The sequence below is a fragment of the Cyprinodon tularosa genome, unplaced genomic scaffold (genome assembly GCF_016077235.1).
Source record: "Cyprinodon tularosa strain WSP-4 unplaced genomic scaffold, ASM1607723v1 ctg140, whole genome shotgun sequence".
In the NCBI taxonomy this organism is placed as follows: Eukaryota; Metazoa; Chordata; class Actinopteri; order Cyprinodontiformes; family Cyprinodontidae; genus Cyprinodon; species Cyprinodon tularosa.
The window spans coordinates 327359-351792 of record NW_024038221.1 but is presented as its reverse complement, the minus strand read 5'-3'; the positions used below and the strand labels follow the sequence as shown (position 1 = coordinate 351792).

General features: G+C 38.1%; 1 protein-coding gene across 23 annotated transcripts in view; it reads left to right on the top strand.

Moving 5' to 3' along the window:
* The window catches only part of dock7 (dedicator of cytokinesis 7), a 78638-nt gene that overhangs the window by 46484 nt on the left and 7720 nt on the right, over positions 1 to 24434 (top strand). For 5 of the 23 annotated variants that reach the window (XM_038278345.1, XM_038278342.1, XM_038278341.1 and 2 more), the window contains exons 22-44: positions 85 to 105; positions 475 to 644; positions 1607 to 1696; positions 8604 to 8693; positions 9743 to 9838; positions 9947 to 10087; positions 10303 to 10416; positions 11271 to 11438; positions 11555 to 11694; positions 11804 to 11973; positions 14656 to 14834; positions 14950 to 15132; positions 16719 to 16878; positions 17215 to 17311; positions 18595 to 18612; positions 20367 to 20463; positions 20571 to 20705; positions 20783 to 20935; positions 21314 to 21472; positions 21554 to 21654; positions 21759 to 21951; positions 22026 to 22169; positions 23491 to 23622. In XM_038278345.1, coding sequence (XP_038134273.1) covers positions 85 to 105; positions 475 to 644; positions 1607 to 1696; positions 8604 to 8693; positions 9743 to 9838; positions 9947 to 10087; positions 10303 to 10416; positions 11271 to 11438; positions 11555 to 11694; positions 11804 to 11973; positions 14656 to 14834; positions 14950 to 15132; positions 16719 to 16878; positions 17215 to 17311; positions 18595 to 18612; positions 20367 to 20463; positions 20571 to 20705; positions 20783 to 20935; positions 21314 to 21472; positions 21554 to 21654; positions 21759 to 21951; positions 22026 to 22169; positions 23491 to 23622 — 2951 coding nt within the window. The remainder of the gene's footprint in view (positions 1 to 84; positions 106 to 474; positions 645 to 1606; positions 1697 to 8603; positions 8694 to 9742; positions 9839 to 9946; positions 10088 to 10302; positions 10417 to 11270; positions 11439 to 11554; positions 11695 to 11803; positions 11974 to 14655; positions 14835 to 14949; positions 15133 to 16718; positions 16879 to 17214; positions 17312 to 18594; positions 18613 to 20366; positions 20464 to 20570; positions 20706 to 20782; positions 20936 to 21313; positions 21473 to 21553; positions 21655 to 21758; positions 21952 to 22025; positions 22170 to 23490; positions 23623 to 24434) is intronic. The other 18 variants (XM_038278350.1, XM_038278347.1, XM_038278343.1 and 15 more) reach the window with 11 other exon arrangements.

Genomic DNA, 24434 nt, shown 5'->3' with positions numbered 1-24434 from the left:
TCTTTTTTTTTTTAATTTTTTTTTATCTTATGACCTTTTTCTTTTACTTCCACCTTTATTTTGTCCTCTTCGCGCCCAACACAGCCTCCACTTCATCTTTAACAGGTAGCTATGATCTATTGCTTTAAGGTATAAGATGCAGGATTTTGAACATAGATATCAGCGGTCTCTTGTTTTTTCATCCTCACGTATTATCCGCATGTTAGGTTGATTGTGCTTTTTAGGTCAGGATCGGCTTAGAGAAAGAAATAATACAATCACTTTCTCATTATTCTCTTTATTGTCTCTGATTCATATCTGCCATAGAAAAATGTGCCTTAAATTAATTGTAAAAGTTTTTTATTTAATTTAAAAACATATTTTATTGAGAAATGACTGAGATCAATGTAAATTGAAGTAAAGAAAAGTATGAAGTATAAAGCACTTTCTATACCGGTTGACTTATGACGTCTTTGTCTTTGTGCCATGTCCCAGGTCCTGGAGGGTTGGGAGGTTCAGTTCACTATGCCACCATGGCTCGCTCGGCGGTCAGACCAGCCAGCCTTAACCTCAGTCGCTCCCGCAGCCTGAGCAACAGTAACCCTGACATTTCCGGTACGCCCACATCTCCTGATGACGAGGTTCGCTCTATAATTGGAAGCAAGGTAAGAGAGTCAAAATTTATTTTTTAGATCTTTCATCTCTCAAGTTCGAAAGATGTAAATGGATCATAAAGGCCCCCCTCACTAAAAGTGTCATTTTGCCACCAGTTTGGACAATTTCAGCAGCATAGATATGTTTTTGGATTCTTAAACTAATGACCTATTTGGCTTGTCCACTCGGCTGATTGATCCTAGATACCATAGTTAATTTTATTTTTTTATTTTTTTTTATCTAGAAACTCATTGATTTGTAAAGTAGTCTGATTTCAGTAAAGTAGGTGAAAAGGATCTGTGCTTCTTAAAATACATAACACAGAGGCATCCATGTGTCTTTTGACCCAGTGTGGATTTTATTAACATGTGAAATATATTACCAATGCGTAAAAATAAAATTGGACATCTTCTATCTCTGTTTATCTCTTCCCACAAGACCTCGAATCAGTTAATGCTATCAGTGACATAAATTCAAAGCTGTGGTTCCATTCATTTTATTGGATTTTTTTGTCTTTTATTTCATGTTATTTATCTGTTGTCATTCAACTTGTATGATTTGGTATTTCCCACGTAAAACATTTTTTATTTAACTCAGATAATCCATGAGCAGTGAGTGAATGACTGAATGTGTTTTTTTTACGCATTTCATTGTTCTAACCTTAATATGATGGATGCAGCCCTTTACTGATGAATGCCCCACTTTCTGTTTATATTTAACAAAGCCTCTTTTTTGTACACGCATATTGAAAGGGATATGAAGAAGTTTTCAACCTTGCTGCTCTGTGGTGATGATTTGAATCTTAACTTATTGAAAGCTAACCTTTTTGGGAGGCCTTTGGGATCTTCCAGAAGTCATGATTCTAAACCGCTTTAACTTGTCATTATTCCTTCCCTCCTCCTTCCCCCCCGTGCTGCTCGCTTGTTTCCTTGCTTCCTGCCTGCCTTGTGTCCTTTGACCTTGGCACCCATAGGGCTTAGACCGCTCCAACTCGTGGGTGCACACCATGGGCTGTAGTGCCCCCTGGGGATCCAGCCCTGGGTCCGCTCCAGAAACCATGCAGGTGGTTTTATGAATGCCCCGTCCTTCACTTTACCTCACTGCAAGAACAACCTTATTCACACTGAATGAATACTGGTATACTTGAAGTTTTGGTCTAACATCATTTCTTATACTCACAAAGAAGTGTTAATGTGCATTTTGTAGTGGTTACTCTGTTGCTAATAATTGTCATTAAAGTACTAGCAAATTAAGTGTTCTTAAGCCATTTTTTCTGACAAAGTCAACCACTATTTACTAAATGTAAGAAAAAATTAAAATGTTTTAAGGTCCAAAAGTACCATAAATCAATAAATAAATAAATCACTTAATGATCGGAAACAGATCAGTTATTTATATAGGGCCAATTCACAACATATGTAAACTCAGGGCACTTTACAGAGGATATTCAATCTGATCAAACAGACTGGTAAAAGGTTTTTATCTAAGGAAAACCAGTGGTTTCCATGGAGTCATAGTCTTTGCAGGTCGAACTCTTCCTAGATGAGCATGTGGTGACCTTAGATATTCGCTTGCATTGTGTCATTGACTCTACAGCAACCCCTCACACTGAGCATGCATGCAGCAGCAGTGGGGGGAAAAAAACTCATTTTTAACCAGAAGATTATTATGCAGCCTACTAGGTTTCTTTAAGAAAGTTGAATATGAGTTGTTAATGTTTGACCTCGTCTTTTTCTTGTTCAAGAAAACACTATACATTTATCCAAGAAGAAAATATATAGAAAAAAAATGTTGCTTGCGTTCTGTTTGCCAATATGGCTCTGGAAATAGTTGTGCTAGAGGTAGACGATAGCCCAAAAGATTTGCTTTCACTTACCGTATTTTCACGACCATAAGGCGCACCGGACTAAAAGGCGCACTCTCAGTTATGTGTCCCATTTCTGTATTTAACACACACATAAGGCGCACCGGACTATAGGGCGCGTTTTTTATACACAGGTACAAGTCCTCTACTACCTTTAAATACCTCTACTGCGTATTTAAAAATACAGCGGGGGCAAAACTGAGTATGACTGTGCTTTATTCATGTATTTATTACAAAGTATTAATCAAACCTGGCAGCTGGCCGTGAGACAGAGACATCGCAGATGACACAGCGCTGTGGTCACTCCTAAATTAACTTAAAATCCTGAAACCTGCTGACGGAATATGTTCGCTTTTATTGCCGGTATCCTGGTGCCTGCAGCTAAAATTATTTAGATGAAAAACACCTGCCAGCAGCCGCGGTGAACCCCAGGCTGCCCAGCCTACAGGCTGCTGATGAAGAGATTTCTGCTGTCAGCGCACCGCTGGTATGTGGGGGTCTGAGCGCCTCCGACAGAAATAGATAATCTGGATGAACTGACTGCAATTATTAAGTTTTCAGGTGGACTTTCTCACTTAAAAACATATTAAAACTACTTTATTCCCACTGATCACAGCAAATATAGCTGCAAGATTTAGATTATTTAGATGAAAAACACCTGCCAGCAGCCGCGGTGAACGAAAGGATTTCTCCTGTCGGCGCACCGCTGGTATGTGGGGGTCTGAGCGCCTCCGACAGAAATAGATAATCTGGATGAACTGACTGCAATTATTAAGTTTTCAGGTGGACTTTCTCACTTAAAAACATATTAAAACTACTTTATTCCCACTGATCACAGCAAATATAGCTGCAAGATTTAGATTATTTAGATGAAAAAACACCTGCCAGCCACCGCGATGAAGAGGAGGAGACCGGGGATGCTGTTGAATTAAGTTTTCAGGGAGAAAAATACAGCGGGAGCAAAACTGAGTATGATTGTGCTTTATTCATGTATTTATTACAAAGTATTAATCAAACCCATCAAAGTCATCATCCTCTGTTTCTGAATAAAACAGCTGCGCTAAATCAGACATGCCAGTTTCCCCTTCTTCGCTGTCAGTCACTTTCCGTGCAGCGCGGCTCCTCAGAAATAATGCCGGCTTTTGCGAAAGCTTGAACAACAGAGCCAGCAGACACTTTAGTCCAAGCATCTACAATCCATCCGCAAACTGTGGCGTAATCTGCCCGGCGCTGCCTTCTTATCCTGAAACTGTGCTCTCCGTCGGTCATCCATCGCTCCCACGCCGCTCGCAGCCTTACTTTGAACGGCTGCTTCACACCGATGTCGAGCGGTTGAAGCTCCTTTGTCAGACCCCCGGGATAACGGCGAGCACAGCGTTCATTTGATTCACCTTTTTTTCACATCGGCTGTGAGATGGGCACGCAGCGATGATGATGCGTGGAAAAAACCACCTAGTCTTCTCACATACACCTGCCTCAGCCACGCATCCATCCAGCCTTTTCCATTTGCGTTAATATCATATGTCATCAGAGCGCTGTCTGTCTCGCTGGCAGCTCCCAGATCAGCTTCTCTGATTGGTTGATGCGGCGCGTCCAGCAGCAAAACTTCAATTTTTCCATCTCGAGCAGCAGAAGCGCGGCGCTTCAGATGCTTAAACGCTCCCGACGTGCTGCACCAAAATGCGCTGCGGGACCTTTTGCTGCACCTATATGCGCGTCAACCATTGACTTTGCATGTAAACTCGCTGCTTCTGCTGCACCTGCTGGGTCCGGTTCACACCGATGTCGAGCAGCGTTAATTTGTTTCCCCATGTTTTTCACATCAGCTGTGAGATGGGCACGCATGGAGTTACATATTAACAGCGATGGTGATGAGTGGAAAAAAAACACCTGGTCTCCTTACATTCAGCCACTCTTTCATCATCTCCTCAATGAGGTGGTCTCAAAAGTCGCAGTTACAACACACATAGGGCGCACCGCACCATAGGGCGCACCGCACATTTTGAGGGAAAAAAAAGACGTTTAAGTGCGCCTTATAGTCGTGAAAATACGGTAATAAAAGAAAAAAAAATGCATTGTATTTATTGATTTATTCAATTCTGTCCAGATTTTGTTTATTTCCCATTTAAAGTTTAAAAAAGGATGTTAAAAAAGAGAATATTACTACAATTAATGTAGATTTACGACTCTTTCTGAAAAGTTTGTCTCAATAGACGTTCATATCAGTGGGTATCACTAATGAACTTTTTTAAACTTATTTGAACAGAAAAAAAAGGTACACTTAAATGGTAACCCTATTCAACATAGCCTTTAAAAATAGGACAGCCCTGCCACCAACCTTACTTAGCTTGGCTGTGAAAGCTTGAGAGGCTGTCCTTTACTGTACCTACATTACCCAGAATGCTTTGTAGTTCTGATTCATAGTTAAGCTAAATTCTATTGGATGTTTTTTTTTCTATTGAAATTGATCAGATTCTACTGCAATGCTTCTGGTTATTGGTTTATTGCCTTAATGCTACATAAATACTGTTATGTTTAGTTAATGAATTTCAAAATGAACACATTAAGTGTTATATCTTTATTTGTTTACTGTAGCCAAAATGTATTTCTTCTAACATTTCAACTTTAACTAACTCAATAAATTATTCCACGATCTATTTATTTAGGAAAGTGTGGTACTTTTGGAACTCCAATCCAAAGCCTTATAAAATGTTAAAAATGTCCTTAAAAGACCAAACCTTCTGAGTATTACAGCATTCTCCTAAACCTTAGATCACAATCCTTCCATGATTTGACTCATGGGAGTCACAGTCGCCTCCATGACCTCTCTTCATCCTAAGCCTTGTTCAGAAAAGGCAGTAACATGAGTTTCTTAGTGATCCAGCTAGGTATGCATGGGACTTTTAAACAAATGGCAACCTTTAAGACGATCACTACATTAACAGATAATAGCAATATAGATCATCTTAGCTATAAAATCATCCCGGTTAGCTCCTCACTGGCTATATAAAAATTATTTGGTAGTAGCGGTTTGTTATTACTGCAGGGGCCTTACAAAGTCTTAAAAATACAGAGTTTCCTCATTTTTTCAGTTGGGATATGGGAAAGAAATGCATACAAATATGTTTGAGTGCTCTAATTAATTCCTTAGGATATTGTCTAAAACAGTACTTACAAAATGACAGCATGCACCCTAGGGGGGCTGGAAGAAATTGATTGGATAAATTACATACTTTGAGAGGTATTGTTTTTCTTTTTTTAATAGCAATGTAAAATTCTGTTACGCAGTAAGATAATAATTTAAAGACAAGGAGGCTCAGAGGGGCAAGAGCCTTCTCTATCGCTGTTCCTCTTTTATGGAATAACCTCCCGATGCACATTAGGGAGGCTCCTTCGATGCCAGAAAAATTATAAATGAAAACTTACGTTGAAAAAGAGTTTTTACATCAATACTTAAGTAACATAATTTGTGGTGATGGTTACACATGAAAAATTGGCTTTAACGTTTTACATATTAGTGTTATTTTTGAGCGATTTACTGTAAAAATATTGCTAAATTATGAATCAATCAGGAATCAGAATCAGTGAAATTAAAAAGAGCAGAATGCTCTTGTGCTGAATGCTGCTTATTTATCCACATAACTATTATAAATCAGTTTTAACCTGTATTAAACTTGTTGTACGTGTAATCTCTGACTGGCTAATTCAGGTGGGGGGGACTTGATAAACTACCCATTTTAAATTTTTCAACGTACTGATAGCAATGTTACATTTATTGTGAAACCTGTAAAAATGGATCACTGAAGACTCGTGTTGCTGCCATAATGAAAAAGGTTTCAGAATGTCAACACTCTATGCTTTTCTCATCTAATGTCTCCCTTTTTCTTCTTCGACTTGCATGAAAGTCATTCGTGATCCAGACACCTAAATACCACTTTTGACTAGATTGTAGATTTCGGTAGAATTATTGATAGTGCTCATTATTAAACAGACATAATGTGCCAAGTGTAAAGATTTCATAAACATTACTCTTTGGTGGGGAAGAATAAAAAAGACTAGTGCTGTCATTTATTTCATTTTTCATGCAAGCTTTTTTAGTTTTTCCTGTTCTGTCGTCTTTTCCTTCTCATTCGCTCAGCTAGGTCACTTGCATGTCTCTTCACATTTTCTGTTCGCTCTATCTCTTAAGATGTGTGTACTTGTGAGTGTGAATGTGGATCAACCCATGTGAGCTCCTTGCCACACATTTTTATTTGATATTGTGCCATGTTTCATTTTGACTATTCACGACATAAGCATTGTTACTTAAAAACACACATGCAGCTACCAAGGTGGCATTGATTGTTTAAAAAATATAAATACTCAGTGCCTTAGAAAACTAATCATACCCCTCTAACTTTTTTATAATCTTATTTTGCACAACCACAAATATCATTATAGTTAATTCAGATGTTATAGATGGAATAAAACATGCATAATTGCAAAGTGGAAACATAACTCCTGGTATCCATCTATATTCATCCTCCTTTACTCACGTATCCTAAAATAAAACCTAGTGCAAGCAGCTGCCTGTAGAAGTCACCAAAATTGTTATTCCAGTATAAATTCATCTGTTCTTTTAAGGCCTTTGGGGGTCTTTCAGAAACAAATAATGAACAAACAGCCTGGCAAAGAACAGGAGACCTGGCTAACAGTTCAGTACAAAGCATTGGACTATTTTAAAGGGGAGTTATTGAAATAAGATTAAAGCACAATATGTCAAGCTTTGGGCATCTTTATAAACCATAATCTCAAACTCAGAAAAAAAGAGAAAACTGCTTATTGATGTTGGCTGGTTAATGTAGCCACAAACACTATGAAGGAAAGGCATTTATGGGGGGAAAAAAAACATTCAACAGGCCCATCTTCACTCTTTGTAGAAGCGTTAATAATCCTATCCGAGTTGGTTATTTAATAACTCCCAACTGTGTGATATACTATCAGAGGGCCATAACAAATCAGTTTTGTAATTGTCTAAAGCTATATAGAGGAGCCAGGGAATATGTAGTCGTCTCTTTATATGAAACCAAGACTCCAGCAGAATGCTGTGTGAAAACATTTAACACAATGTCCAAAACAATGATATCTCTTTCCAAAGTCAAGGTGTAACAATTTAGAAAGAACAACCCTGAATTTGTTCCTTGGGATTAAAAGCTGAATTTATTTCGGGGATCTAAGTGCTAAATTTGGAGTATACATATACATATGGAGCAGTCCTGGAAGAAAACCTTTTAGAGGTTGAAACTGACAGTAGCCCCAAACATGCGGCCAAAGCTGTGGTGGAACGCTTAGAATCAGACGTCTTCAATGATAGAGTTGCAATCCTAGGCGTACCGGAGTCCTGAAATTTTAGTTTAAATTATCTTTTTTGGTTGAAAGTTATGTCTTTTAACAGTGATAAACATGAATCCATCTTGTAGCAAATTGATAAAACAATTCATTTCAATCAGAATTACATCCATTTAGTGAACATGCAACACATTCCTGATTTTTTAACCCGAAAATATTATGATAGTCAATTATTCTTTTGCTTCCACTTTACAACTATGTGCTACTTTGTGTTTTTTGGCCACTAAGAAAATAAACTTTAGTTTACAAATTTAATTTTGTGGTTATAATATAAAATGTGTAAGGAGTATGAATACTTTTGTAAAGCACTGTTACAAAAAAACTTCTCTAACTGTTGTAGGACGTGTTTGTCTTTTTTATGTTTTTATTCCTGTAAATCCCTGTAGGGATGCAGAATGGTGCATCATGACAATGCAACACTTAAAAAGTCTGCCTTGTTTGCAGCCATTTTGCATTTCCACCGTAGGGTATTCAAGCCGATATTCTGCTAGCTTAGTGGCACAACATTTAGCTGTTGTGGTCCCATCTTGTGTTTTGTTTTGTGTCCTCATGTATGAAAAGCAACACAATCACAAAAGTGTGTTTTTGTGCATGTATATGTGGGGAATCCGTGCCTTTAGCACACGGTCCCTGTGGCCCACGTGCTGAGGAATAGCCCCACACTTTTGTTGCTCCTCCACTAACCTTGCTGTCACCGTTCCATTCATCCCACTCATAGGCCATGGAGCGCTGTGGCAATCGCATGTCTTCGCACACTGAGAGCGCCAGTTTCTTGCAAACTTTAACAGGACGGTTACCCACTAAAAAGGTAGAGCCACTTGCACTGGGGGAGGAGCCGACCCCGCACTCCTCTTCTTCGCCTCCTCACCCGTTCTGTCTGTGGATTCTGTGTGCTTCTGTATTGGTTGATGTTGTATTTGGTTTTTGTGTTGGTTTGTTGAATGCTGTATATCACAATTTTTGCCTCTTTCTCAGAGATTCTGATTGTATTCTCATTTCTTATTTTTCAGTTTGGCTAAGGCTGACTGTGAGGTCACTTTGTCTGGAAAGTCTTCCCAATCACAGGAAAATCTCAGCACTGATTTATTTTTTCCTCCAATATAGGAATAGAACATTTCTATTCTAAAACCCTTTTTTGCTTAAAAATGTTGTTTTTTCTGCTTAAGCTTGCATTTAATCCTTAATATTTTTACAATCCTGACCAGCAGACTAGCTATTGTTAGATCTGATTTACTTAACAAATTTAGGGAAGACTTTCTAGGCAAAAGTTAGTGCATTTGCTAGACTATGCTGAATGAAGTTAATGTTAAATATTATTTAATAATGGAAGTTTAGTTACAGCCTTTTAAAGAAGAAAATATCTATTTTAGTTATTTATGTTACAATGGGGGAAAAATGGCATAAATGTATTTTCAGGTTTCAAAATGATTTAAATAATTATAAACTAAACAGACCAAATCCTATGTGTAAACCACACAGTCATTATTCTTTGGTTGTTTAATGTTACGGTTTAAAACCCGTTTTCTGCACTGGAGCACTAAACATAATTCTGCTTTTATTACAGGTTAATACTCAGGGTCACTCTGGATTATTTCTTTGCAATTTATTCTACAGTCAGAATGTAGTTTTCCTATTAAGCGTTAATCTGGGTCTTTACAAAATGTACAAACAGTTGTTTTTTGCATACATTTTAAATTTTTATTTTAAATGTATTTTAACATATACTTTAATATATACTTTTATTATTAATACTTTTAGTCACCTCACCTGTTTTCCTCTTGCTCTAGTGCTTGTTGTGTCCCTCTTTCTACACATCTCTCCATTTTGCGATCTTTAAGTTTAAAATTTGCTACCCAGCTTTTTCACGAGGAATTGGCCCTACAGTGGGTGGTGAGCAGTGGAAGTGTTCGGGAGGGAGCTCTGCAACAGGCCTGGTTTTTCTTTGAGCTAATGGTAGGAGGTGTTTTGCACATTTTTATCATCTGCTGCTTATTTTTTTATTATCTTTTCAAAAACATGATAACTTCATATTTTTTATCTAATTTAAAACCTTCGCTGCAGGTAAAGAGCATTATCCACCATCTTTACTTCACTGAGCGCTTGGAGTCACCAAGGAAAAACCGATTTCCTGAGCGCTTTATGGATGACATTACAGCGCTGGTCAGCACGATTGCAGGAGACATCGTTTCTCGTTTCCAGAAGGTAAATAAAGACCAATTTAAGTTTCTTAACATCTCAGCTATCGACTTTGGAGTATGTTTAAAAAAATAAAAATAAAGAAAAATATTATTTTCTACTTTTTTGTTTTTGCCTCTTGAAATCAAATTTAATAACACCTCTTATGTGTCTTTAGCTTTCATTTGTATTCAAAAAACTTTTATGCATTTAATTAAAATCTATTTTGTTATACCTGTCAGGATCTGGAGTTGGTGGAGAGGATTAACACAAGTCTGGCTTTCTTCCTCAATGATCTGCTGTCAGTCATGGACCGAGGCTTTGTCTTCACATTAATCAAGACATATTGGAAACAGGTGCCTTTTTTCTACTGTCCGTCCATTCAATACATCTATACATTCAGGAATTGTCTATCTGTCTTTTTATCTGTTCTATGATCTTTATAGTTATTCTTTTAATTTTCCTTTATCAATTCATTCTTCCATCAATCAAACTTTCTTTTCTTTTTCTCTTTTTCAAGTTAAAGCCTGAGAATAGTAGAAATAGTAAAAAATTAGTAAACTTAAATATTTTTTTTAAGGGAAAGCAAAAAAAGACCAATAAATCTGAAATGGGAATTAAGAAACTTATATAAGTCTGATATGAAAGCTGTCATGAAATACTGATGTATAAGGACCCTGCTTAAGTTGTACTAATTCAGAATATGACATTTTAAGAAAGATAAAAAAAAAAAAAAAACTAGAATTGCCTTTTCTGTGAATGTTCTAAAAGATGCGTAAATTATGTTATGGTTTTTAGGGCTTTTGCCCACATGCAGAGCACACTCAGGAGAACGGATTCAGGTTAACAAGAAAGAAAAAGGGGGAAAAGGTAACGGGAGCGGGCAGCAGCTTCAGCTGGGCTCCAGCTGGAAGATGTTCGGAGGCGAGGATGTGGTTTAACTGTGGGGCAGACCGAGGAAGGTTATACGTCTGCAATGGTGCAATTACTTCTGTGTGCTGCAACACTTAACACTCATTCAGAAAGAAAACCTCCCGGGAAGTGATGGCGGGAAGATCCATTTAGGCAAGCAGCTGACAAAGGTGCCGGAGCGGACCGGCAGGAGGACTGGCATTTTTTCGCTGCACATGTTTCAACTATTTTTGTCTAAAATAATACATTTTCCTGTACAGCAAAGCTTACACACTGGATTTCTTCTTTCTATGCTTAGGTGTCGACAAAGCTTTACGCATTGCAGAACCCAACTTTGGAGTCTTTACGGCTTGATTTTCTACGAATAGTTTGCAGTCATGAACACTACGTCACCCTGAATCTGCCCTGCAGTCTGCTAACTCCACCTGCTTCGCCTTCTCCATCAGTATCCTCAGCAACCTCACAGGTCAGTCAGAAGTCATCACATAACAATTACTAGATATTTCACAAACTTCTGTTGTTTTAGTTGTAGTCAAAATGGTCTTAAATCATACAATAATGTTATCTTTTATTTAAAAACAGAGCTCTGGGTTTTCCACTCACGTCCAGGACCAAAAAATAGCCAACATGTTTGAGCTTTCCATCCCATTCAGAGAGCAGCATTATCTTGCTGGGCTTGTGCTGTCTGAGCTGTCTGTATTACTGGACCCAGATAATGAAGGGTAAGTTTGTTTTGCAGGATGATTCAAAAGTAAATAAACAGATTCTGATTAGAATGAAGATGGAAATACTGTATTTTCTTATCCTGCTTTTATAACCGTTTGACTGCAGAATGTTTGGTCTACATAAGAAGGTGGTGAGCGTTGTTCACAACCTCTTGTCGAGCCATGACTCTGACCCTCGTTACGCTGACCCGGAGGTCAAGGCTCGGGTCGCCATGCTCTACCTGCCTCTTATTGGGATTGTTATGGAGACCCTGCCGCAGCTTCATGACTTCACAGGTAAAGTTGAGGAACTTATTTTTAAAATCAATTTAACCGATGATGCCACGGTTGGTTTAGGAACACACACACAACCTGAGGCTGTGGTGTGTGTGTGTGTGTGTGTGGGGGGGGGGGGGGTGGTACCTGTCTAGCCCTCAGAGTGAGGACCATTTTCCCAATTTTAACATCAAACTGAGGACCAGTTGTTGCCAAGTGTGAACATGTCCTTATGTGCTATTTTCCTAACGGTTAGGTTTAGGGCTAAGGTGTCAATTGGGTTAGATGTTAAGAAACAAGTCGTTTATTTGGAACCCCTATAACGTCATCAGTGAAACCTTAATGCCAGTTTGGACATGTAGCAAAAAGTGCAATTTGAACTTAAGAGGTGTGCTGGTATGTCTTCTGCATTCAGTTACCATGTTGATGTAGGATTTTACTTTATCCTAACAAAACTAGGAATATTCTCCTATTAAGAAGAGAGAATAAAGTTGGAATTTATAGTAGTTAGATGAGTAAAAAGCTGTCCATAAGGAAAATTTGAATCATTTCACTCTACCTTTTATCCAACTTAATGAAGCGGGTTGGAATCTAATGTGACTACCGTATTTTCACGACCATAAGGCGCACCGTACTAAAAGGCGCACTCTCAGTTATGTGTCCCATTTCTGTATTTAACACACACATAAGGCGCACCGGACTATAGGGCGCGTTTTTTATATACAGGTACATGTCCTCTACTACCTTTAAATACCTCTACTGCGTATTTAAAAATACAGCGGGGGCAAAACTGAGTATGACTGTGCTTTATTCATGTATTTATTACAAACTATTAATCAAACCTGGATGCTGGCCGTGAGACAAACACATCGCAGATGACACAGCGCTGTGATCACTCCTAAATTAACTAAATTAACAGCAGCCGCGGTGAACCTGGAGGCTGCCCAGCCTAGAGGCTGCTGTTGAAAGGATTTCTCCTGTCGGCGCACCGCTGGTATGTGGGGGTCTGAGCGCCTCCGACAGAAATAGATAATCTGGATGAACTGACTGCAATATGAAGTTTTCAGGTGGACTTTCTCACTTAAAAACATATGAAAACTACTTTATTCCCACTGATCACAGCAAATATAGCTGCAAGATTTAGATTATTTAGATGAAAAAACACCTGCCAGCCACCGCGCTGAAGAGGAGGAGACCCGGCCCAGAGGCTGCTGTTGAATTAAGTTTTCAGGGAGAAAAATAGAGCGGGAGCAAAACTGAGTATGATTGTGCTTTATTAATGTATTTATTACAGAGTAGTAATCAAACCCATCAAAGTCATCATCCTCTGTTTCTGAATTAAACAGCTGCGCTAAATCAGACATGCCAGTTTCCCATCTTCGCTGTCAGAGTCACTTTCCGTGCCGGGCGGCTCCTCAGAAATAATGCCGGCTTTTGCGAAAGCTTGAACAACAGAGCCAGCAGACACGTTAGTCCATCTACAATCCATCCGCAAACGGTGGCGTAACTTGCCCGGCGCTGCCTTCCACTTATCCTGAAACTGTGGTCTCTGTTGGTCATCCATCGCTCGCAGCCTTACTTTGAACGGCCGCTTCACACAGATGTCGAGCGGTTGAAGTTCCTTTGTCAGACCCCCCGGGATAACGGCGAGCACAGCGTTTATTTGATTCACCATGTTTTTCTCATCAGCTGTGAGATGGGCACGCATGGAGTCACAGATTAACTGCGATGGTGATGCGTGGAAAAAAACACCTGTTCTCCTCACATACACCTCCCTCAGCCACGCTTTCATCATCTCCTCATCCATCCAGCCCTTTTCTTTGCGTTAATATCATATGTCATCAGAGCGCTGTGTCTGTCTCGCTGTCAGCTCCCAGATCTGCTTCTCTGATTGGTTGATGCGGCGCGTCCAGCAGCAAAACTTCAATTTTTCCATCTCGAGCAGCAGCAGCGCGTTGGCGGTGCGTCAGATGCTTAAAGGCTGCGGGACCTTTTGCTGCACCTATATGCGCGTCAACCATTGACTTTGCATGTAAACTCGCTGCTTCTGCTGCACCTGCTGGGTCCGGTTCACACCGATGTCGAGCGGTTGAACAGCGAGCACAGCGTTAATTTGTTTCCCCATGTTTTTCACATCAGCTGTGAGATGGGCACGCATGGAGTCAGATTAACAGCGATGGTGATGAGTGGAAAAAAAAAACACCTGGTCTTCTTACATTCAGCCACTCTTTCATCATCTCCTCAATGGGGTGGTCTCAAAAGTCGCAGTTACAACACACACAGGGCGCACCGCACATTTTGAGGGAAAAAAAAGACGTTTAAGTGCGCCTTATAGTCGTGAAAATACGGTAATAGCAAATATGGAAAGAATTTCCAACATAAGTATTTCAACTGCTTCTTTTGGACTTCATATAGCAACTTTACCTTGCACCCTTTAAGGTTATCAGTTGAGCTTCAAAGGATGGTGACCTGTAACATGTTCAAGCTAATCTGTAACCGCCATTATTTCTTATCTGATGTCTTTTGCTATTTTTAAACTTGTGTACTTTGCAGTGAAAATGTACTTTTTAAAGCTAACTTAAGCTGGTTGTTTACTATTAAATGAATCATTTAGCTAATTTTACTGCTATTTTGATGTTAATGTTAATGTTTTTCTCATAAATATGTTTTATAATACGTAACTGTTTTTTTTTTTCATTAAAGAATCCCATAATCAGTGGGGGCGTCCCGGATGTCCCCAAGGTACAGCTGTGGGTATTGGAGGAGAAGAGACAGAAGGAGAGGGTAACAGTATGATTAGTCAGACTGTTGCCATGGCGATAGCTGGTACCTCAACTGCATCTCCAATGTCCCGACCAAGTAGCTTTTTGCTAAACACGCAGGTAGTTTTCTGTTTGCTACGTGAGATAACGAGTCGTGTCTTTCAGTGCATGTTAATTAAAGACTCCATCTCTTATTGTTTTTTTCCATCCAATTTGATCTGGGAATTCATTCCAGACGGGTCGCCAGCATGGGAGCTTCTCTGCCGAGTCGAGTCGCAGTCTGCTGATCTGTCTGCTTTGGGTTTTGAAGAACGCTGATGAGCTGGTGCTGCAGAAATGGTTTACTGACCTGTCTGTGTCTCAGCTCAACCGTCTGCTGGATCTCCTCTACCTCTGCGTGTCCTGCTTTGAATATAAGGTAGCATCACTGATGAGTTTTACAGACGTGGATAAACTAAAAATGCCTCAACCGCCTCAAAATAAATGAATTGTCTGTGGTATAATCATGCCCTGTAGTTGTTGTTGATGCCCATTATGACTTTATTATTTCAGCTTTTAATCTAACATTTCAAAAGGTTTAGGGCATACAGAGAGATGGATGTTTGACTGTTAGACCCACACTGCTCCAGTTCAATGTTCATTGGGCCATGTTTCTTATATCATTTTGCTTGTGACAGAGCGGAAGATACCAATTTCCAGATTTTCTCAAAAGTTCTTCAATACCTCGTTGTTTGAAAGAGCTCTAGAACAGAGGTTTCCAAACTTTTTGACTTGGACTCACAAAATAGAACTATAATGGACTCTTTACCCAAACTATTGGTCCGATTATAAATACTGTATATCTAAAACATCTTTAAACCTCTGATATAAAGGTAATAGAAACAGAACCAACAACCATTAAATTTGGTTTGGTCAAAGTGATGTTTTTATATCTTAAACACAGGAATATGTTCCATCGTATTCATTTTTAGTGTTTGGTTTCATTTCTAAAGTTTTTACAATAATGTATTCAAAACTTTTAAAGTGCTTTAGCATCTAGCTAGATGTAAAAAACTCAAATGTTAGCAGATTTTCTCAGAGCTCAAAAGTGTTTCTGAAACGCCACCTGCTTTATGTTTAGGATGGTAACATATAACAGAACCTTTCCTGCATCCTTCCCTCACCGAAAATCAGTATATAAATGGCATTTAATGTTATGGACGATTTATGACCCAACTTGTAATTATGTAATTATGTAATTATGTTAAAGTTACTATATATTAGCATGGTTTTTTTTTCAGTTTAACTAAATAAATTCTTTGACTATTTTAGTATAAGTTTATTCTACTTCTATGAAAGTTTAATTCATTGAATGCGATCTGCTGCATTTTTACAAAGAGAGACAAAAGAATGTAAAATGTCTGTGTATATTCATATCAGAAGAGTCTTTGTACATTTTTATAACAAGCAAACGCTGGAAAATGTTTTTAAATCTAGATGTCATTTTTTCTTAAAATAAGTGCATTTGTTCTTGAATTGAGGAGGTAACTGAGACATTTTGCCAATGGAACAAGACAATTTAGATTCAAAATAAGAAAACACAATTGAATTGTCTTATTTCAAGTGCATGTTATCTAATCATCTTATTTTAAGAGTAAAAATACTCATTCCATTGGCAAACCACCTCATTTACCTACTCAAATTAAGGGTAAATACACTTAATTTAAGAATTTTTTATTTATTTCTAGATCGTTTTTTTTTTCCAGTGAATATGTCATTGTCTTTTGTCTTTGGGGTGGTAAAAAAAAATATCTGCGGATACTTTGCTTTCTGTGCTACAGCTTTTCATTTTATTATTTTTTTGTTTGGCTTTAGAAAAACTTCCTGCTCTGCCATCACTTTGCTGTTAGCTCTTTTGCTTCAATGCTACTAACATGCTCTGCTTGCTGGATGCTTTTCTGCGAGTAACTTCTCCCACTGTGTGTTCTCTATCCTTTCACTCACCATGTTATCCATGGAAACAAGGCCCATGTTGTGTTCACCATGCAGGGAAAAAAGGCGTTTGAGCGCATGAACAGCTTGACTTTTAAGAAGTCCAAAGACATGAAGGCCAAGCTTGAGGAGGCCATACTGGGCAGCATTGGCGCGAGGCAGGAAATGGTGCGCCGCAGCCGGGGGCAGCTGGGTGAGGCTGCACACTCATGCTACATACACACGTCAGTTTGACCTGCATCCAAAACAACATGTATACAGGAAGAAAATAACTAGAAATCCAATTCAGTTGAGTTTATTTATATAGAGCTGGTTTGCAACACATGTCAAAAAAAGTAAAAAAAAATAGTGTTTACCACTAATGGAAATTAACAGACCTCTCAACTTGCCGCTTTACAAACACAGGCATGTGTATCTTTTCATAACACATGAGATAAAGCTACGGCTAAAAGGAGTCATGTTTCCCAGTGTAAAGACAACCTTTTTCAGCAGCACTGAATAAAGTAAATAATGTTTCTCCATCATTCAGAGCGGAGTCCATCTGGCAGTGCTTTTGGCAGTCAGGAAAACCTCAGATGGAGGAAGGACATGACCCACTGGAGACAAAACAGTGAAAGGATGGACAAGTATGTTCTTTCAGAAGACAGTTTTTTTTTTCTCATTGTTGTTTTGTTTTCCAGAAAACCTGAAATTTAGAACCAGAAGATCTGAACTTTGTTTCAGCCGTGGTCAGTTCTGTAATGAAAAGTCTAATCTTTAGGCCGTGGTTTTGCACATCTGTCGTTTAAGTTTAAATATGCTAGATCTTAACAAAGCTTTACTCATTCAACGTTTGTATTGTTATATCCCAAGAGTTGCATGCATTAAACTGAAGATATAATATGTTATGGGACCAGGGTTTAAAATAAATCCAGATTTGGTTGCAATAAATTGAATCCTTTTTTCTTCACAGCTAACCCTAAAATATAGATAAATGCTTTCTCATGACGTGTTTTTTTATTGGTTCAGATTCCAGATACTATTATTAATGAATTTTAAATGTAATTTTTTCATTTATTTCCGTTTGATCTGCTATTCTGTTAAGTATCCATAACATTGCAGACTTAAAAGTGCTCCCACTACCTTTGGTGCCCTTTGATAAAACTATGCAGCATTGCTCCAAATAGGTTAGATCTTTTATAGCTTCAGCATCTTTTTAAATATCCTTTCTAATATAAGCACATAATGTTCAAAAAAATTCATACTTTATTTTTAAATGACCTAGAAACATTTCTTTACTGATAACACCCCCAGTCTGCAGGGGTGCAAATAAGAAATGGCTCCTCTTCTCTTAGCCCTTCAATAAAAGGTGAATGGGATCAGACCATAGCAGTCAAAAGGGTGTATGTGTGATAGCCCTTATATGCTAGGGAATTGCTATAAGAATATACTTACATCCTAAGCTTCCCCCATAAGAACAGTCAAAATGACTTTCTTTATTTATTGAAAACATGTTTCTGCAACTGTGCAAAAAAAATAAATAAATAAAAAAATCTTGATAAAGAAGATTATAATAATATCTAAAGTCCACTGTTAGAAACCTGTAGCTAACATTTTTGGGATACCTTTAAATGTGGCAGGAATTAAAATTGTTTTATATGCAAAGTTTCAGTTTCAGAACTCCATTAGACCAACTAAAGGTCTCAGGATTATTTTTTCATTATTTTTCAGAGTAAAAAAATGATTCTAATTTACAACTTTTTCATGTTTTATTTAAAATAATATTAAACTTCATTGCAAAAAAAAAATTAATAATAATAAACTCCATTTATTTTTTTGGATTTCATTTTGCATCTTTATAAAAGTCTCCATCAACCTGTTTTTCTCTTAATTTCCATTTGTTCTCCCATGTTGCTGTGTGTTTATGTAGGAGTCACAGATCAGTCAGGTATTGTATGCTCTCCATCTGTGTGCTGCTTTGGGTTGCCCCCTGCTTTAGAGCCTCATTAAAGGTGTTTGGTCATGCATGTGAGAAGTGAGCCAGTGAAATTGGAAAACTAAACATTTGTTTCAATTAAAACAGGCAAACTGAACTTTGAACCAGTTGGTAAATCATTTTCGGATATATTCAGTTATTTTTGATGCACAGGGTAGCTGCTGTTACAGGAGTATCATCAGGGTTTATCATTTATTTTTTTCTCAATTTTAACATTTGAAGTTATCACATGAGCATGATGGCATAAGCAAAGCCCAGTCCTGGTCCTCACCCCTGAATCCCTTCTCCTTCCACCCCCTATGTCCTGGTAACACCCTATGCTTTTGGGTTGATAGTTGCTGTGGATGTGTTTGGCTTTTTAACCAGAATGCTTCTTGTTTGGGGAGGGGTCAGTATTATGTGGCTCTGATTGCTGCTGCTACAAAGTACAACAAAGAACAAACATTGAATTTAATTTTTTATGGATTCTGTGTCATGACTTAAAGCAAAAACCATTCTAGTGTGATATAGTTTAATGCATCTATCATTTAGCACTTCTAGGTGTTCACCATCTATTGATCTAAGTTCAGGTCTTACAGGTTTAAAGTGGACTTATTCAGCTCCCCATTTCATGAGCCACCCAGTCTGAATTAAATTGATTCCCAACATGAACTACTTCTTGTTCTTTCCCCAAATCTAAAGGTCATGATGAATTTCTGCTCCAGTTAGCGTATTGATTATATCACTGCTCAGCATTTGTGTCCTGGCCTTTGCCAGCTTATTATCTTGTTTGTTTCTCTTATGTTGCCTTGGCTCACGTAAGCTGTTTTTATTTGTCTACATTTCAAATAAAACTCTTAGTCTGTAAGCAAAAATTATCCGAAATGCTATTTTAAAATTCGGCCCATGAAGTCTGGTTTTGTTTGCACCCATTTATAATGCACTGCTTTGTTGGTGTTGGTTTTTTAATCCAGTCCTGATCTGAGTTGGTTTGGTTAAACTTATTTACTGACACAAGGCACTGAGACACAGGTTCATTCCTTCAACTTGTTTTCGCTGAAGCTACATGCTGGAAGCTTCTACATATTAGCAGCAGCTAATGGGACAGAACATCTGAACAGAATCCATCTTTCTAACTGTGCAGGACATGAACCTTTTAGTTTACATTGTCAGTTTTAAAGCAAGGGGCGAGGCATTTATATTTGAACAACAGTTCTTCTGAAAGTTAACATTAATTATTAAAATACCAACATTTAACACCAGAACACCTGGGTAATGGCTTAATTTTATAACCTAAATGCTTGATATTCCATCATTGTGTTATTCTCAGTGCAGGCCTGGATTTTCTCAAAGTATTTTTTAATTTACTAGTAATTGAGATATAAGTTATAAAGTTAAAGCTCCACGAACTTTCTATTAAGTATCTTTTAGTGAGGTGGAAAAAGATGTCTACAATTCCAGACTGCATAACCTGCCTGCTTTTAGCCATCAGTTTTTAGTTTATAGTTATACCTGAAAAGAAATATCTACAGTGAGAATATAGGTAACTTTGTTTAAATTGCTAAAAAAAAAAACTGCCTGAGAATTCAGTTGGAGTCTGGAAAGCTGTTTTCAATCCAGTGAGATAGGTTGGAAGTGCTGTCTTGCATTAATCAAGGCCACATTACCATCATAATTAGGCAGTGCAATGTGCAGGTTTATTCCTTCTTGTTTTTTCATGATTCTAGGACACGAGCAGAGCTGGAACATGAAGCACTTATAGATGGGAACCTTGCAACAGAGGCCAACTTAATCATTCTTGATACTTTGGAGATCATTGTGCAGGTGAGCAAGCAAAAAGAACAACAAATACTCAAATTAGTTTTGTTTTTTTGTGAAGGACTTAAGAGAACAATCCTCTAAAACAGTTTCCTCCTCCATTTATTTTGCAGACAGCCTCAGTGACAGAATCTAAGGAGAGTATCCTGGGTGGGGTGCTTAAGGTGCTGCTTCACAGCATGGCCTGCAACCAGAGCGCCCTCTACCTGCAGCACTGCTTTGCCACACAAAGGGCCCTGGTTTCCAAGGTTGGATTTTTAGACCACTACAATTTTATGTGTATGTTTGTTCCAGAGTGAACTAGTGTTGAGCTCTGCTTTCATAGTTTCCAGAGTTGCTGTTTGAGGAGGAAACAGAGCAGTGTGCCGATCTTTGTTTGCGACTCTTAAGAAGCTGCAGCAGTAGCATAAGTACCATCAGGTCCCACGCCAGCGCCTCACTCTACCTCCTCATGAGGCAAAACTTCGAGATTGGTAACGTAAGTAAATCTGAGAAGCATAAGGCTGCTGAGATCATATAGTGTGTATTAGCTGGATCACAGCAGTTTTAGTTCATTCATTCATTAGTTTTACTGCATTTAGTGGTTAAAACCTCTCTAAATGTAGTTAATAACGTGACATAACTAAGACTGAAACATTTTTAGTAAAGCTATCTCTTGCAATGGTTTGAATTTTCTGGGATTTACATTAATGAAATCAAAAGTTATTAAAGCAAACATGACTTAAAACCTCACATTCACATTAATCAATATTCTCAACCTAACGTGGATTTTTTTAATCCATCTGTTACCTTCTGTTCAAAGCTGGTTGATTGCTTTATTCCTTAATTTTCCATCTTTTGTCTTTTTTTTTTTTAGAATTTTGCAAGGGTGAAAATGCAAGTGACCATGTCTCTGTCGTCGCTGGTGGGAACGTCGCAGAACTTCAATGAGGAGTTTCTCCGTCGCTCATTGAAAACCATCCTCACCTATGCAGAGGAAGACCTAGAACTCAGAGAGACCACTTTCCCTGATCAGGTAATAATTGGACTATTTTAATCACTCAGCCTTGATAAACGGAATCCTATTTCAATAAGCTGTTTTTTTTCCTCCTACTAGGTCCAAGATCTCGTGTTTAATCTGCACATGATCCTGTCTGACACGGTGAAGATGAAGGAACACCAAGAAGATCCTGAGATGCTGGTAGATCTCATGTATAGGTAATGAACATATGACTAACCAGGGAATTACTTCTCTCTTTAAACTATCAGCATTATAAACTCTGGTTTTCTGACTGGTTAGTTTCTTCTGCTCTGACCTTTAGGATTGCAAAGGGATACCAGACATCTCCAGACCTGCGTCTGACCTGGCTTCAGAACATGGCCGGCAAACACTCCGAAAGGAATAACCACGCTGAGGCTGCTCAGTGTTTGGTGCACAGCGCTGCTTTGGTAGCAGAATACCTGAGCATGCTGGAGGACCGCAAGTACCTTCCTGTAGGCTGTGTCACCTTCCAGGTAAGGAAAGTTCTGGAAGAAATGAAATCAAATTTGGAAATCACATATTTGAATATTTATTCTATGATTTTCAGAACATTTCTTCAAATGTGCTGGAGGAATCAGCTGTCTCAGATGATGTGGTGTCACCAGATGAAGAGGGTATCTGCTCGGGAAAATATTTCACAGAAATTGGTCTAGTTGGCCTCTTGGAACAGGCAGCTGCCTCTTTTTCCATGGTGAGAGACTAATGCTTGTCTGCATGTGGTTCAGTCCAAGAGTTTAGAGCAGATGTCTTTGTTTCTGGCCAATTCTTAATTTGGCAGCTCACTATAGCGCTAAAGGCTAAATCGACAGCAATGGGTGATTTTTGTGACATTTCCATAATTGCTTTGGGAAGTATTCTGGTTTTCTGTTAAATTTTGTTAATTTTACACAAAGTTAATCACAATAAATGTCATATCAAGCTATTTCTCACTACGTACATTTCCCAATTCATCTTCAGTTATTTAGAAGCCAATTTTGTCCAGATTTAAATAAAATAATTTCAGTTCCATACAGTGAAATTCAACAATGTTACAAAATTGTAGTAAAGTTATTATAAAGATCCAGAATAAATGTAATCTATCACACAAAGGAAGGTTAATAGAACAGGATGCGAACCCAGCAAGGAAACACGGATACATTGGACCTGGAATCACAAAGGGAATTATTATAGTTACTAGTAGTGGTTAGCAGTGATGGGAAATGTACTGAAGAGTAACTAGTCATAGTTACTAGTTACTTTTCCAAAAGTTTGTTACGGTAACTCAGTTACTGCACAGGTAAAATAACCAGGTACTTATTATGATCGAAAATGTCAAAGAATTTGGAATAATTTTCCTGTTATCGGAAATTTACTGGAAGTTCAGTTTTGAAATCTAAGAACTTTGGTATTAGCTAATGAGTAAAATGAATAATTAAAAAAACAATAACTAGAGCTTTTCTGGATCAGAGATCCTTCTAACCTACTGTTATAAAGTTTTTGTTCCTATTATTGAGCAAATGATTTCAGAGCTTGTTTCTTTACAAGCGCTCTCATTGAACGAGTGGCTCTGCACCATCATCTCTCCTCTTACTCTGTTCAACGCTTGCCAACACGCGGCAGCTTGCAGCGCCTCAGCCTATCTGCGTCACGTATGCATTTCTCCACTCCCTGCTGCCACTACAAAGCTCTCCCTGCTGCAGAGGGTGTGCGAAAAGTAACTTACTATCGTTACAGATACATAAAAAGTAATTACTTTTTAAATTAAAACCTAACACATTTACTTATTACGTTTTAATGTAAGGTTGTTACTCCCTACACATCATGTCAGGAAAGAGATGTAGCTAAAGAAAGAGACATTGTCCTCAGACTCCTTTCTGTGGAGAAACTAACACAAAATGCTCAAAGCTTTTAGTTTTGTGCAATTAAAACACACACAGGTGTCCAGTCATGGTTATTTCTCCTAATTTGATAACAAATAATGAGATTGTTGATTTCAGTGAATGATCCTGTTCTGAAGTTGCTTTGTTCAACAGGCTGGAATGTATGAGGCGGTGAATGAAGTGTACAAGGTACTAATCCCAATCCATGAAGCAAACAGAGACGCTAAGAAGCTAGCCACCATCCATGGTAAACTACAGGAGGCCTTTAGCAAAATTGTCCATCAGGTAAATGCACATCACATGAAAAGACTCACATTTGGAAGATTTTTACTTTGTTGGGTTAAATGTTCACTTAGATAATAAAAAAAATAGGTATCTACTTTGGATGATCCATATTAGTCCCGACATTCTTGTGCTTCTCATGTATAGATTTCTGTTTTTAATGATCTTCACGTTGCATGTTTTTAAAGTTGACATACAGAATCAAACAGTCCACTTCTGAAATTGTGCACTTTTGTTATATGTCACATTGATAAAACACTGGAGAGTTTCAAAACATTTCTTTGAGGATTTCACAGAATGAAGGTTATTTTCTGCGTTCATCACCATTTTAAACCAAGCAGTGAAACAAGCTTTCACACAGACACAATATTGCACGATATTATTTACCATTTTATTTCCAGTATGTTTGTTTCTTGTTGTTTTTTATATATATTTTGGGCTCCCTTTATGTTTTCTTTTGTTATTCTTTAAAAAAAAAGGATGCATGAGGTGTCAGTGGCAAGTCCAACAGTGGTCTTTCTCATATTAAGAATATTAGATTCTTATATGGGCATGTATGTAGTCATCTGATGTACAGCTTTGCATTACTGAAGTTTAAACGTCGACCAAAGCTTAATTTATTTTTAATAATTCCCTGTTAGATATGATAATTGTTCTCCAATCCGGAATAGTTTCCAAGTGGAGCTATTCTCTTGGTAACATCATCCTGTGCATGTATGTACCATCCAGAGATGGGTAAATCAGGCTTCAGAAAGTAAAACAAAACCTAATTGCCTAAACAGGTGATTTGGGCTCAAACTCAAATCCTCAATGGT